The 12,080-nt window shown below is 40.9% G+C and overlaps 2 protein-coding genes across 21 annotated transcripts; one reads left to right on the top strand and one right to left on the bottom strand.

Moving 5' to 3' along the window:
* The first annotated feature begins 227 nt into the window (after positions 1-227).
* LOC137715481 (large ribosomal subunit protein uL4c) lies at positions 228-2,102 on the top strand. Its single transcript, XM_068454825.2, has 2 exons — positions 228-1,185; positions 1,871-2,102. The coding sequence occupies exons 1-2, from the start codon at positions 327-329 to the stop codon at positions 1,906-1,908; spliced, it is 897 nt and encodes a 298-aa protein (XP_068310926.2). The 5' UTR covers positions 228-326; the 3' UTR covers positions 1,909-2,102.
* LOC137715480 (phosphomethylpyrimidine synthase, chloroplastic) lies at positions 2,023-6,309 on the bottom strand. Of its 20 annotated transcripts, none has more exons than XR_015960982.1 (6): positions 6,150-6,309; positions 5,075-5,387; positions 4,796-4,923; positions 3,072-4,593; positions 2,817-2,896; positions 2,023-2,647 (listed from the first exon to the last, which is right to left on the bottom strand). XR_015960982.1 is itself a non-coding variant. In XM_088691482.1 (5 exons), the coding sequence occupies exons 2-4, from the start codon at positions 5,383-5,385 to the stop codon at positions 3,074-3,076; spliced, it is 2,010 nt and encodes a 669-aa protein (XP_088547608.1). In that variant the 5' UTR covers positions 5,386-5,387; positions 6,150-6,285; the 3' UTR covers positions 2,727-2,896; positions 3,072-3,073. The 20 variants fall into 20 exon arrangements, 7 of the variants coding, with proteins under 7 accessions (XP_088547608.1, XP_068310924.1, XP_088547606.1 ...); XR_015960981.1 differs by having other exon boundaries at positions 2,023-2,668; positions 2,810-2,896; positions 6,150-6,285; XR_015960983.1 differs by having other exon boundaries at positions 2,023-2,668; positions 6,150-6,285.
* Positions 6,310-12,080: the final 5,771 nt, after the last annotated feature.

Raw genomic sequence — 12,080 nt, 5'->3', positions numbered from 1 at the left:
GATAAAAATAATCATAACTGCACGTTGTGATGAGTTAAATAGCCAATGATCACACTTTTAATCAAGAGATCTCTACTTCGAGTTGAAGTTAAGCAACCATTATGGCTGTGGGCGTTGGCTATGCAAAAACCGAATTGCAAATTGCCGAAGTAGATGAAAAACGCAACGTCGTATAACCTCGTGCAAAACCACAAGACATGTCGTTTATACAAAAGCGCGCCTGGCACGGATGGGCAGCGGGCGCTGTGGTAGCGGATAACAAATTTGAACACTATCAATCACTCACAGTCGCAAACTCTTATCACTCGAGCTCCAGCTCTCCAACAATGGCGACCTCCGCAGCGCCCATATCGCTCTCCTTTTTCACCTCCTCAATCTTCCTCCCCTCCTCGTCCCACAAACCCTTCTCAGTCCTTGCACCCACCAATTCTCTAAAAACCCCCAAACCCCTCACCGTCTCGGCTGAGCTCGCCACCCTCCCAGTCCTCTCCTTCACCGGAGATAAGGTCGGCGAGACCTTCCTCGACCTCAAGTCCGCGCTACCGGATACCGCTCGTGCCGTCGTCCACCGCGCCATCATCACTGATCTCCAGAACAAGCGCCGCGGCACAGCTTCCACCCTCACCCGCGCGGAGGTCAGCGGAGGAGGGAGAAAACCCTACCCGCAGAAGAAGACGGGTCATGCCCGCCAGGGTTCGACCCGTACCCCGCTCAGGCCCGGCGGAGGGGTCGTGTTCGGACCCAAGCCCAGGGATTGGAGCATCAAGATCAATCGAAAGGAGAAACGGCTCGCGATTTCGACGGCGGTAGCGAGCGCGGCGGAGAACACAATCGTGGTGGAGGATTTCAGTGACGAGTTTGAGAAACTTGAGAAGCCGAAGACGACGGAGTTTATTGCGGCGATGAGGAGATGGGGTTTGGACCCGAAGGAGAAAACGACGTTTCTGGTGACGGAGGTGGCGAACAATGTGAGGCTTTCGAGCAGAAATATTGGGACTTTGAAGATGCTGACGCCTAGGACTTTGAATTTGTTCGATATTTTGAATGCCGATAAGTTGATCATGACGCCGGAGACAGTGGATTATCTGAATGCGAGGTATGGGGTTGATTACGACGGAGAGACGGAGGACGAGGAGAAGGACGAAGACGGTGCAGAGCAGGAAGAAGAAGGAGTTGAAGCTCAAGGTTAAGTTTTTATGCCATTTTTTTAAGCCAGTTTGGTATGATTTGATTTGGGTTTGTTTAGTTTATGTGCATTTGTAGAACTAGTTTTTTGGATTCGTGAATTTGTTGAAAATTTTGAATTGAGCATAAGAACATATGTATGCGTATTTACGGTTAAGGGAGTTTTAAACGAAAAACCACTCCTGGTACACACTACGCCTTTATTTGTCATTTTTCATTAAAACTAATATTTTTTTGAACTTTTCGTTAGTTTTCCTTACAGTTAATTGGGTTCCGAACTTGGAACATGGAGGATAAAAGTTTGCAGGGGCAATGTGTTTTTTCTGTTCCTAACAAGCGATATTAGGGAGGGAGAAAACGAACATAGAAACTCGGGGACACGGTGCAATGTGGTTGTTTATTTATCAAACTCATATTTGTCGATTCTAGTGAGCTTAGGGGAAATCGAATATAGGACTTGGGTGCTGGAGGGAATGCGATTTTAGCGGAGGGGAGAATCGAATCCAGGACCTCTGGGGTAGGGGGCAATGTCGTTTTCTTTTTGTCAAAGTCATATTTGTTGATTCTTGCTTGAGTTAGGATGTGTAGGAAGGATCAGTGATGTTTGCAAGTTTCAGTTTTAAAGGATCTTTTCTTGGAATTTCCTTTCGTTGATCCGTTTTCATTTTTCGATTTCGGATTGCAGGGACAGCGGCAGATGAGAGTTCTGATGCGGCCGAGTGAGGCGACAGACGAACTGTTTTTGTAACCACTTTGCATCCCCTAGATTAACCTATGAGGAGGATTCATTTCAGTTCATCCCTAACGGGGTGATCAACCATCCATGCCTTGTCAGGATTGCAACCAAGTCATTTTTTGTATTTGTTGTAAAATTTGCAGATGAAATTCAATACAATGTATCTATTCAGTTCTCCGAATTTGTTAGCAGGAAATTCGGGAAACTAACCCTTTTCAAACACATGAAAGACTCGAGGCATTTTTCTTCAAGATTTAGAAATATAGCCTCGAGTGATGCTCGAGTGGTTACAGTTTTAGAAAGTACAAATTCGGAGCAAAATGAACGAGATTTGTGCATGTTTTTGCACTTAATGGTGTGCATACCTTTCCGTTTTTACCAGCTCCGAGCTCGAAAAATGAGTTTTAAGGAAGAAACCAGTTGCAAAAGACGAGAGAACAAAATGATAATGTTCAGTGATACTATGTAGTGAAGCTGCTGAGTTATAGGCATTAGCTTCCGGTTTGTACCATATAATTGCCACTCAGTTACTCCCAGCCGTGCAGACTGATCAGATCGGCAATGATGCCATCAGCTAGCCTGAACCATGGACGAAAGCTCTCCCTCCCTGTGCAAGCACAGAAACAGGAAAAAGAGATGCACACTCCCTACGCAGGCATTAACCTGTTCAGGTTCAAAGGGACTATCTCAGCCAGACCTGCTCGCATACTAACCACGAGGCCAGTGCTGGAGCAGATACAGGCACCCCTGGTGCGTCCTTTATGTCAATATGATGCTAAAAACTAAAAATATAAACACATCGATGTAATATGAACGGAAAGCATTTTATTACGAAGAAACACAAGCTCAGGCAAGAAAAGGATAATGTCATAGCATGAAAATGAAAACCTAAGACCTCCGTTGTGCACAAGCCAATCATGCACGAAAGCCTCCAGAGTCGTCAAACTGATTCTGGTTATTCACTCAAACCTGCAACTGTTCCCATTGTAAAACAAAAGAACAAAGAAAGAATTAGAACAGCGTAGATTTGAGCTGTCTATTTTCTAAATGAAGATAGTAGAATGCACGATAGTTAGTTTCTTCTTCAAACCGATTCACCAATGAACGCGGCTTAAATAAAAACAAAATAAAAATAAAAACATTTACTGACCTTCACCTCTCTGTGGACCTCTCTGCGGCTTTCACATAACTTTCTGGCAAGTATATTTCCCCTCCAACTTCACCATGTTGTTCTCCACTGACAGTTTTCTTGGCAGCAAGAAACTCAGCACTCATAGCATCCATTCCACGAATCACAGCTTCCTCAGCACTCCCATAACCATGCTCTTCAGCATACTTCCTCACATCCTCTGTTATCTTCATAGAACAGAACTTTGGACCGCACATGGAGCAAAAATGGGCCACCTTGGCACCATCAGCTGGCAGAGTTTCATCATGGAATGACATGGCAGTCATAGGGTCTAGTGACAAGGCGAACTGGTCCATCCACCGGAACTCAAATCTTGCCTTGCTCAGTGCATCATCCCAGGCTTGAGCATATGGGTGACCTTTGGCTAGATCAGCGGCATGAGCAGCTATCTTATATGCTATAACTCCAGCCTTCACATCATCGCGGTTTGGCAACCCAAGGTGCTCTTTTGGGGTTACATAACAGAGAAGGGCAGTGCCTAGAGCCCCAATGTTGGCAGCACCAATGGCAGAGGTGATGTGATCATATCCTGGAGCAATATCAGTTGTTAGAGGACCAAGAGTGTAGAAAGGCGCTTCGTTACACCATTCGAGCTGTTTTTTCATGTTTTCAGGAATTTTGTGCATTGGAACATGTCCAGGTCCTTCATTCATGACCTGAACATCCTTTTCCCATGCCCTACGGGTCAGTTCGCCCTGAGTTAAGAGTTCTGCAAACTGTGCAGTGTCGTTGGCATCATAAATGGAACCAGGTCTCAACCCGTCACCAATTGACAGGGCCACATCATATTGATTGCAGATGTCAAGTATGTCGTCCCAGTGCTCGTAAGCGAAATTCTCTTTGTGATAAGCTAAGCACCACTTTGCATGAATGGATCCTCCTCGTGAAACAATACCAGTCATACGCTTTGCTGTTAGTGGGATGTACCGTAGTAGAACCCCAGCATGGATGGTGAAGTAATCTACACCCTGCTCGGCTTGTTCAATAAGAGTTTCTCTGAACACTTCCCAGTTAAGGTTTTCTGCAATTCCGTCCACTTTTTCAAGCGCTTGATAAATGGGTACAGTCCCTACTGGCACAGGAGAGTTACGCAGGATCCATTCACGGGTCTCATGGATGTGGCGTCCTGTAGAGAGGTCCATAACAGTGTCAGCACCCCACATAGTTGCCCATTGGACCTTGTAAACTTCCTCTTCAATAGAGCTGGCAACAGCAGAATTTCCAATGTTTGCATTAACTTTGACCAAAAATTTTCTTCCGACAATCATTGGCTCCAGCTCCAAGTGTTTCTTATTGGAGGGGATAATTGCCCGCCCACGAGCTACTTCTGATCTCAAAAACTCTGGGTCAAGCTTCTCACGAGCGGCACAGTACAACATCTCCTCAGTTATAATTCCCTGCTTAGCATAGTACATCTGAGTGTATCTTGGTGCACCTAATTTGTCTCGCCTCTCAATCCAATCTTTCCGCAGTTGAGGGAGTCCTATTTATCAATTTCAACCAAGTAAATGGATAAAGAAATCTCATTTAAACCCAAAACACAAGAATTGAAAGACATTTTGATGGAAACCACGTTATCATTCCAAATTGAACATTGTATAACAATTTTCAATCAAATGTTTCAGTTCAAGGGGTGAAGAAGACTACCAATAAAACAGATGTTGAAATAAAGTTATTGTGCTTACCAACGCGCGGGCTAATGTTTTGTGGACCACTGGTATCATAGTTGTCAAATGGAGGTTCATCCCCAGCCAGGTGTACTCGTCGAAAGGGAACTTTTAGCACATGACCAGTTTCTTCATGAACAACTTCCCTGCCGAGCAAATCACACATCATTACACCACAAATCAAATCACTTGTGTACCTTATGATTCACGAGTGATTTAAAAGATTGAACAAGTTAGACATTTCAAGACGCACAAAAAAAATCATGTGGAGAAATGGGAGAAGAGAAAGAGACATACCTGTGTTCTTTTGTGCTCTTGGGAAAACATTGTTCGAAAGATGGAAGAGGAAGAAAATCTGGAGAAGTGGGATCGACTGTATGCCTTGGTAGTTTGGGTTTCTCAGAATTGGTTGCTGGGGGATCAAAGGTAAGTGTAGCTTTAGCACCTGAGCTCAGGGAACTAAGGCACACTTCCTTCTTAAACGGACTTGAAGGATGCCCCACGGCATCAAACCCGGGCAAGAAGGTAGTAGTCGGGAACTTTGCTGCAGAAGAATGACTGCCATTCTTACACACAACCGGTGTCAGGGCACTATGTACCGATGCCATATCTGAATCGAGCAAACAATTCGGACATCAAATTCAATCCACAAGCAACTGAAAACTACCTAGATGCATATAAAATTTACAGCCAAGAGATTCGGCGACCACAAGCTAACAACGCTTCCGAGGGTTGGGGGAGGAACGTCTATCGTACACAGCCTTACCCTTGCTTTTGCAAGGAGGCTGTTTCCATGACTTGAACCCGTGACCTTCTGTTCACAAAGGAACAACTTTCCATTGCACCAAAGCTCGCCCTCAGCCAACAGATTCGATGTAAAAAAATTGACTCAAATTTTTTTCAATCCCAGGATCATGGTAATTGGTAAATATCTAAAGGGAGGGTAATATCTCCTCATCCCACCAAGCAATCCTTGTCAAGATATCAAATTTATAAGAAAAAGGAGAACAATCAATCCAAAGGCATGTTATGTTATGAAACTTTCACCTCAATCTTATCAGTTCATGTCTCCAAAACATCATATCACATGAAATATAACAAATCTAAACAAAAACAGAAAATAATTATACAAAACTAATTTCCTATTTTCATTCACAATTTCACATCCATGTCAGAAAATGAACAATTCCCAGGAAACCAAAATCATAAGAAGTTTGAGAATTTGGGTTCATTTCACAAGCACCTTAAACTTTCTAGGCAACCTAACAGAAAATTAAGACCAACCCAAGTGAGCTAAAAGGATTAAAATGAGAGTGAAAATGTTGGGTTTTGAAGAGAGAGAAAGAAGAGAGAGAAAGGAAGAACCTGGAACCTGGAACCTGGGGCTGGTAGAAGAAGGAGGCTTCTCACAGTCTTATCTTGTTCTCTCACTACGGAAAATTTCAAAGACAATCTGAGCACCTGCCTAAGATTACGTTGTAGCATTTTATAGGGAGTTAAAAAGCAACGTCCTCGTGTGTGCTCCAAAAGGCAACCAGAAAGCGAACACTTACGTGGCTCCAAATGATTTTATCAGTCATATATTTTCTGTAGTCTCTTGATGAAAAATTAATGCATATTACCTATTAATTTAGCAGAAATACTAAGAAAATTTTCTCAAAGTAAGATTTTCTATCATTTTACAATTTAATGTTAATTTATGTATCAATATTATAAAATTTAGTATAAAACATATTAAATCGAGTCATATATATATTTTGTAGGGTAAAAGACTGTTTACTACCCTCATGTTTCGTGGTTTTCAACATTTAGTACATCAAGTTTTTTTCGTCCCAGAGTCATACCTAAAGTGTAAATTTTAGGACAGTCTCATACATCCATTAGTCAAACTGTTAAGTCTGCCATTAATTGATGACGTGACGCTTATGTGGATAATAACTGGGCGCCACATGTCATTTAAGGGGTCCACGTGGATATTAAAAAAATTAAAAATTAAAAAAAAACTAAAACAAAAATTTTATAAAAAACTAAAAACCAAATCTAAACCTACAAAATTTAAAGTTGCCGCCGCCTTTGCACCTAACCTTCTTCCTCTCTCTGTTTCTTCTTCTCCATTCAACACAGAAAGCCATCAGTCGCACAACCTAACCCAACCCACTTGTTCCTCCCAGTCCACCGAGACCACCTAAGCCGCTACCAAAATCGGGTAAGCCATCATCATTTGGAAAAATGCTTTGCGTCGCTCGTTGAAAAGGACCTCCATTTTCGGTTTGCATTTATGGGTTGTTTTGGGAATTTGGGTCGGAGCCACCATTGTTCTCGTCCTCTTCCTCATCTCGCTCTCGTTCACTTCCCGCTGCAACAACAACAACTCCTCGAAAGCCAAGACCTTTACACACAACTCCTCCGCCATCCCAAACGTCTCCAAAGAGATCCAAGAAATCTGAATTGACAACTTACGGAGCAACCTATCACAGCCTAACCCAAAACCCATCAACCACCAGATTTCATACCCGGAGAAAGGCAACGGCGGTGCGTCGTCCCATGGCAGTGAGGAGGCTCGGTCTGGGGACCAGAGGATGATCGATGTGCTGGAGGTTTCGCATTTGCGGTGGGACATTGGTACACTCTCAGAGAGCTTGAGGATTCCACTAATGGGTTTGCCGAGAGTCGGAATGAGTGTAAAGAAGAGCTTCTACTTGTGCCACCATCACCGGAGATGAAGAGATTGTGCTGTTTTCCTTCAATCAAATCTCGGTTAGCCCGTTCGGGTCGATTGATATGGTCGAAGGGTTGGTAGCTGGGTTTGGAAATTGTGTGAAGAAGAGGGCGACGACCAAGAGGGCAATTTTAAATTAAATTTTTTAGGTTTAGGCTCGGTTTTTAGTTTTTTAAATTTTTAAATTTTGTTTTAGTTTTAGTTTTTAATTTTTTAATATCCATGTGGACCTATATTGACACGTGGCGCACTGTCATTGTCCACGTGGGCACCACGTCATCAGTTAACGGAAGACTTAACAGCCAAACTAACGGAGGTATGAGGCTGTCCCAAAATTAACACTTTAGGTATGACTTTAGGACAAAAAAAACTTCATGTACTAAATGTTGAAAACCACAAAACATGATGGTAGTAAACAGAGTTTAACCCTATTTTGAAATATTCTCATTCAATGAAAATCAATATACATTACCTGTTATTTAGTGGTATAAAGTCTTTACTTCGTTTGAAATTTTAAAATTTGGTTTACTAGCTATCACATTAGAATCATAGATTTCATTGAAACACACAACTCACAAGATCATTCAGTGATTATGTCTCCAAACGTTTGCAACGAATCCAAAATATAAGCAATTTCGTATATATTTTTCTTAGTTATATTGGTTCTATTTATGGGACTTGATTGCTAACCAAACAAAATTACAAGACTAATATTGTCGAAACTAAAATCACAATGGTTGAAGTAGAAAATGTGTCAAACTTGAACAATAAAAGTGACACGCCCCAACCCCGATATTCCCAAATATCAAGGTAGGCACGTGCTGGCAGACATCCGAGGGTGACGAAGCCATTTTAAACACGCATATAACTAAAATATGTAATTAGAACAGTTATACTAAAGTAGGAGCGTGTTCAAAGCATACAACTAACCAAGAATAATGTGAAAGAATTATTGTAGAAAGGTATGAACCGAGGAATGTGTCCTACACAAGGGAGTCTCAAAGATGCCTAAGCGGAAGTGCCCTAATGCTGGGATCGTGTGCCTTGATCCTAATTTCGGAGGGGGCGCAAAACAGAAAAGATGAGTGGACCAAAGTTTATAATAATACTAATAATATGAAAATCATTTTATTTATGAATATAGTAACCCCCTGTTTTGAAAAGACATATAATACTACATAATAGGTTTTATGAAAACCCTAGCATGCCATGCAAAACATTTGTAAAACATGTAAGTAAATCAGTACTCATGAATGGTAATATCGTCGCCCAAAGGCAAATCCGTAAAACGTCTCCAAATCATATAAGTGATGTACTCAACTAGGGGTATCATAGTCATCCGAAGGCAGTATCTGTCTATCACCCGAAGGTGAAGCTGAATAACCTATCCATCACCCAAAGGTGAAGCTGTATAACATGTCCATCATTCGTAGGTGAAGTTGTAAAAAATAGCATACATCTACACCAACACTAGTTGTGGCTAGTAAAGCTGTCCGACACTGCTTTTGGCAATAAAGCTGGGGGTATATCATATATCATATCTCATTCCTACATCATCTAAGTCCTATGGCCATAGACATATGTACCCGTGGTGTGCGGATGTACCGTATGATAACCCACTATATAAGTACCAAAAACATATCTCAAAACTCATATCAAACCAGGAGCTCACTAGCTCAAAGTCTCATCTGATAAATCCAAGATAAATCGTATTCATGAAATCCATAAAATAATTCATGTTCGTAAAACCGTATTGTAAATCGTATTCGAAAATCATAGAAATCCATATATGCAAATCCAATAATTCAATGCCTTTAATAAAACATAATTTCGATAAATCAAACTATTTCGTAAACCATAATTATAAAAGTCCATAAAGCATATTATAAATCATATTCAAATCATGAAATATGGAATGCATGCTAGGCTAATATTTTATAAAAATATATAAGTTATGAAGGGGTCCACTCATAGATATTTTATTGCCTGAGAGCTGCTCGAACGCTCGAACTAGGGAGATCCGGATCACGTCCACCGATGCACCTAAACGCACGCATAGAGACCATTTAGTAAAACTCTTCTAAGACAGTTGAATTTGGGGAAAATGGATAGCAAAATCAGATTCGGCACGTTGAAAAACCTAAGGAGGGACCTTGGGTTTCTCCCATGTGCCGCCGCACAAGCTGCCACAAGGCGGCGGCCCGAAAGGCCACACGCCAGTTTCTGGTGAACGGAACCCACAAATTCCGACCAATTCCAAAAATCACCAAAATTTATAGGAATGAAGATGTCAATGAGAGGAACAACTTTCATACCTGGATCGAAGTCCAATTCGGCGGGGAAGTGGTCTGAAAACACCTCGAAATGACCAGGTGGCCGGAAATTAAGAACTTCGCCATTCCTTCGTCGAAGGTCTGATGATTGTGATTACGGTTGGGTTTTACTCCTGGAAGGGAAGGCTACCAACACCAGATGGTGCATCACCGTGATCGATGCCAGAAAGATTGATCTCCGTTCTAGGGTTCGTAGGGAGCATCGAGTCTCTCGTGCTCAAATCTTCATATATGGTGACCAAAAGGTGGAATTAAAGGTGAGGGTTCAATTGGGTTTGAAATGAGGAACAAGGTGGTACCGATCACGTCGTCAATGGTGGTCAGAGTAGGGAAATACGGCCGGGTCGAGTCGGCGGGTCCAAGGGGGTTTGGTTTTGGCCCGTTCCTCCCTCTCTATCCTTTCCCTCCTTATTCTCTCTTCTAATTGGTCACTCTATCCTCTTTCCCTTCTCTCATTTTTCTTCTCTCCCATCCATCCATCTCTCTCCTTTCTCTTCTTTCCATTCCATCCCAACCACACACATGGCATCATTTCACTACTCCAGCAAAATCTGGAGCCTTCCAGATTTATGGTCAAATGACCATTTTGCCGTCAACTTCGTTCGTTAATAACTCTTTCGTTATAACTCCAAATTACGTCCCCCTTGCGCCCATGCATCCATAGCGACGAGTACTACAAGGATATGCTAAGAAAATGGACCTTACGTGAAACGATAAGGCAATCAAACAAAATCAACGCATTTCCTCAAAGGGCATTTTCGTAATTTCACATTTTAAAATTATAAAAACCGTAATTTTTAGGAACAGGTCGTTACAAAAACTCGTAATTTCCGCATATTATTATGAGGAAATACTTGCATATATATAATATAATGAGGACAATTTTAGTAGGAGAGAAGTCAATTACATCCCCGTTGAGTAGTTTTAAACGGGCATTTGGCCTCTGCTAAAGAGATTTGGCATTTGCCTCCAAAGTCCAAACATAAACAGAATAGCAAATACAATTTAGAATTTGTCATTACGTATTAAGCAACTTTTATGCATGTTATATGCCATTGCCGTGCAAAAGCCGTCAAACGTGCTACATCTGCATTAGTAATAAGGGTGTGATATCCATATACCATTTTTTACTTCTCACACATCTTTCTAATTTTCGGCCGTTGGATCGGATAAATTGAAGAAGATCAACAGACAAAAATTAACAAAGGGTGTGTGAGAAGTAAAAAAGGGTGTGTGGATAGCACACCCCTAGTAATGTGTGTGTGTGTTTGTGTGTGTATGGAAATAGATACGTGACACCACTTTTTTTAACACTTTTTTTTAGGGCTCATTTTATACTATATTTTAACAATGTGAACCGTTTATCTTCTAGGTCTTCCTTAAAAGATCATGTCTACTAAAAATCATCAAAATCTGAAACCATATGACCGTTCGGATTAAGGTTTTAGGGTTTTTTTTTTTTTTTCCTTTTTTTTTTTTGTGGAATTTTATTCGTCTATTTTCTTCACTACTAATGTCTTGATAATTTTGAGTTTGTGTACTTTTTTACAAAGATAATCTATTCATGATGCTCTAAAGATCTATGATTCATATTGTTAAAATACATGGAGGAGTAGGTTCCACAAAAACGTATAGAAAAAAGTAGTGTCACAGATCCAGCCATATATGTCTATTTACTCTCTCTCTCTCTCTCTTTTTTTCTTTTTTTTTTTTAAATCAATTAATCGTCAATTTAAAAAAAAAACAAATATGAATGAGTAGACGCGTATTTCTCATTTTTCATGTAAGATTGTAAATTATATAGTGGCTGCTCTTGTTCTCCACCACTTATTAATATTACGCTTGTTAATCATTAATGTATCATCGCAGATAACTCTCAACCATTCATGTAAGATGTTCCTCTTCTTTCTTCGGCCAAAACCCTAAACACCAAACTCTTGCGTTGCTTTCAGAAAGGGACGTTGATATTTTTGCACTCCATAATATCAAGGCATAAAGATTACAGACTCAATAACAAATGATTTTTTTTTTTCTTTTTTCTAAAAGGTAGACAATTGATAGTAAGCCATGGTTATCTATTTATTTCGGGCATGGAAAGTCTATGAAAAATTTCACCATGCATGTGACCACAATAAAGCAAACTCACCAACTAGAAACATCGAAACCAGGACCTCCCACATTTTCTAGCCACCGAAAATTAGAAGATGTTTTAAATTTGTTAGGTTTTCTACCCTTAGCTCAAATATTCTAC

The sequence above is a fragment of the Pyrus communis genome, chromosome 3 (assembly GCF_041283825.1).
Source record: "Pyrus communis isolate YQ-2024b chromosome 3, ASM4128382v1, whole genome shotgun sequence".
Lineage (NCBI taxonomy): Eukaryota > Viridiplantae > Streptophyta > Magnoliopsida > Rosales > Rosaceae > Pyrus > Pyrus communis.
This window is presented reverse-complemented; position numbering and strand designations above follow the sequence as displayed.

Bases quoted from the DNA above. Each gene is read 5' to 3' on its own strand.
- LOC137715481 (XM_068454825.2), top strand. From the start codon at position 327: ATGGCGACCTCCGCAGCGCCCATATCGCTCTCCTTTTTCACCTCCTCA. The intron at 1,186-1,870 runs GTTAAGTTTTTA...TTCGGATTGCAG, and splicing joins AGAAGGAGTTGAAGCTCAAG to GGACAGCGGCAGATGAGAGT.
- LOC137715480 (XM_088691480.1), bottom strand. From the start codon at position 6,262: ATGCTACAACGTAATCTTAGGCAGGTGCTCAGATTGTCTTTGAAATTT. The intron at 5,388-6,156 runs GTTCCAGGTTCC...TGCTCGATTCAG, and splicing joins CCTTCTTCTACCAGCCCCAG to ATATGGCATCGGTACATAGT. The intron at 4,594-4,795 runs GTAAGCACAATA...ATTGATAAATAG, and splicing joins AAACATTAGCCCGCGCGTTG to GACTCCCTCAACTGCGGAAA.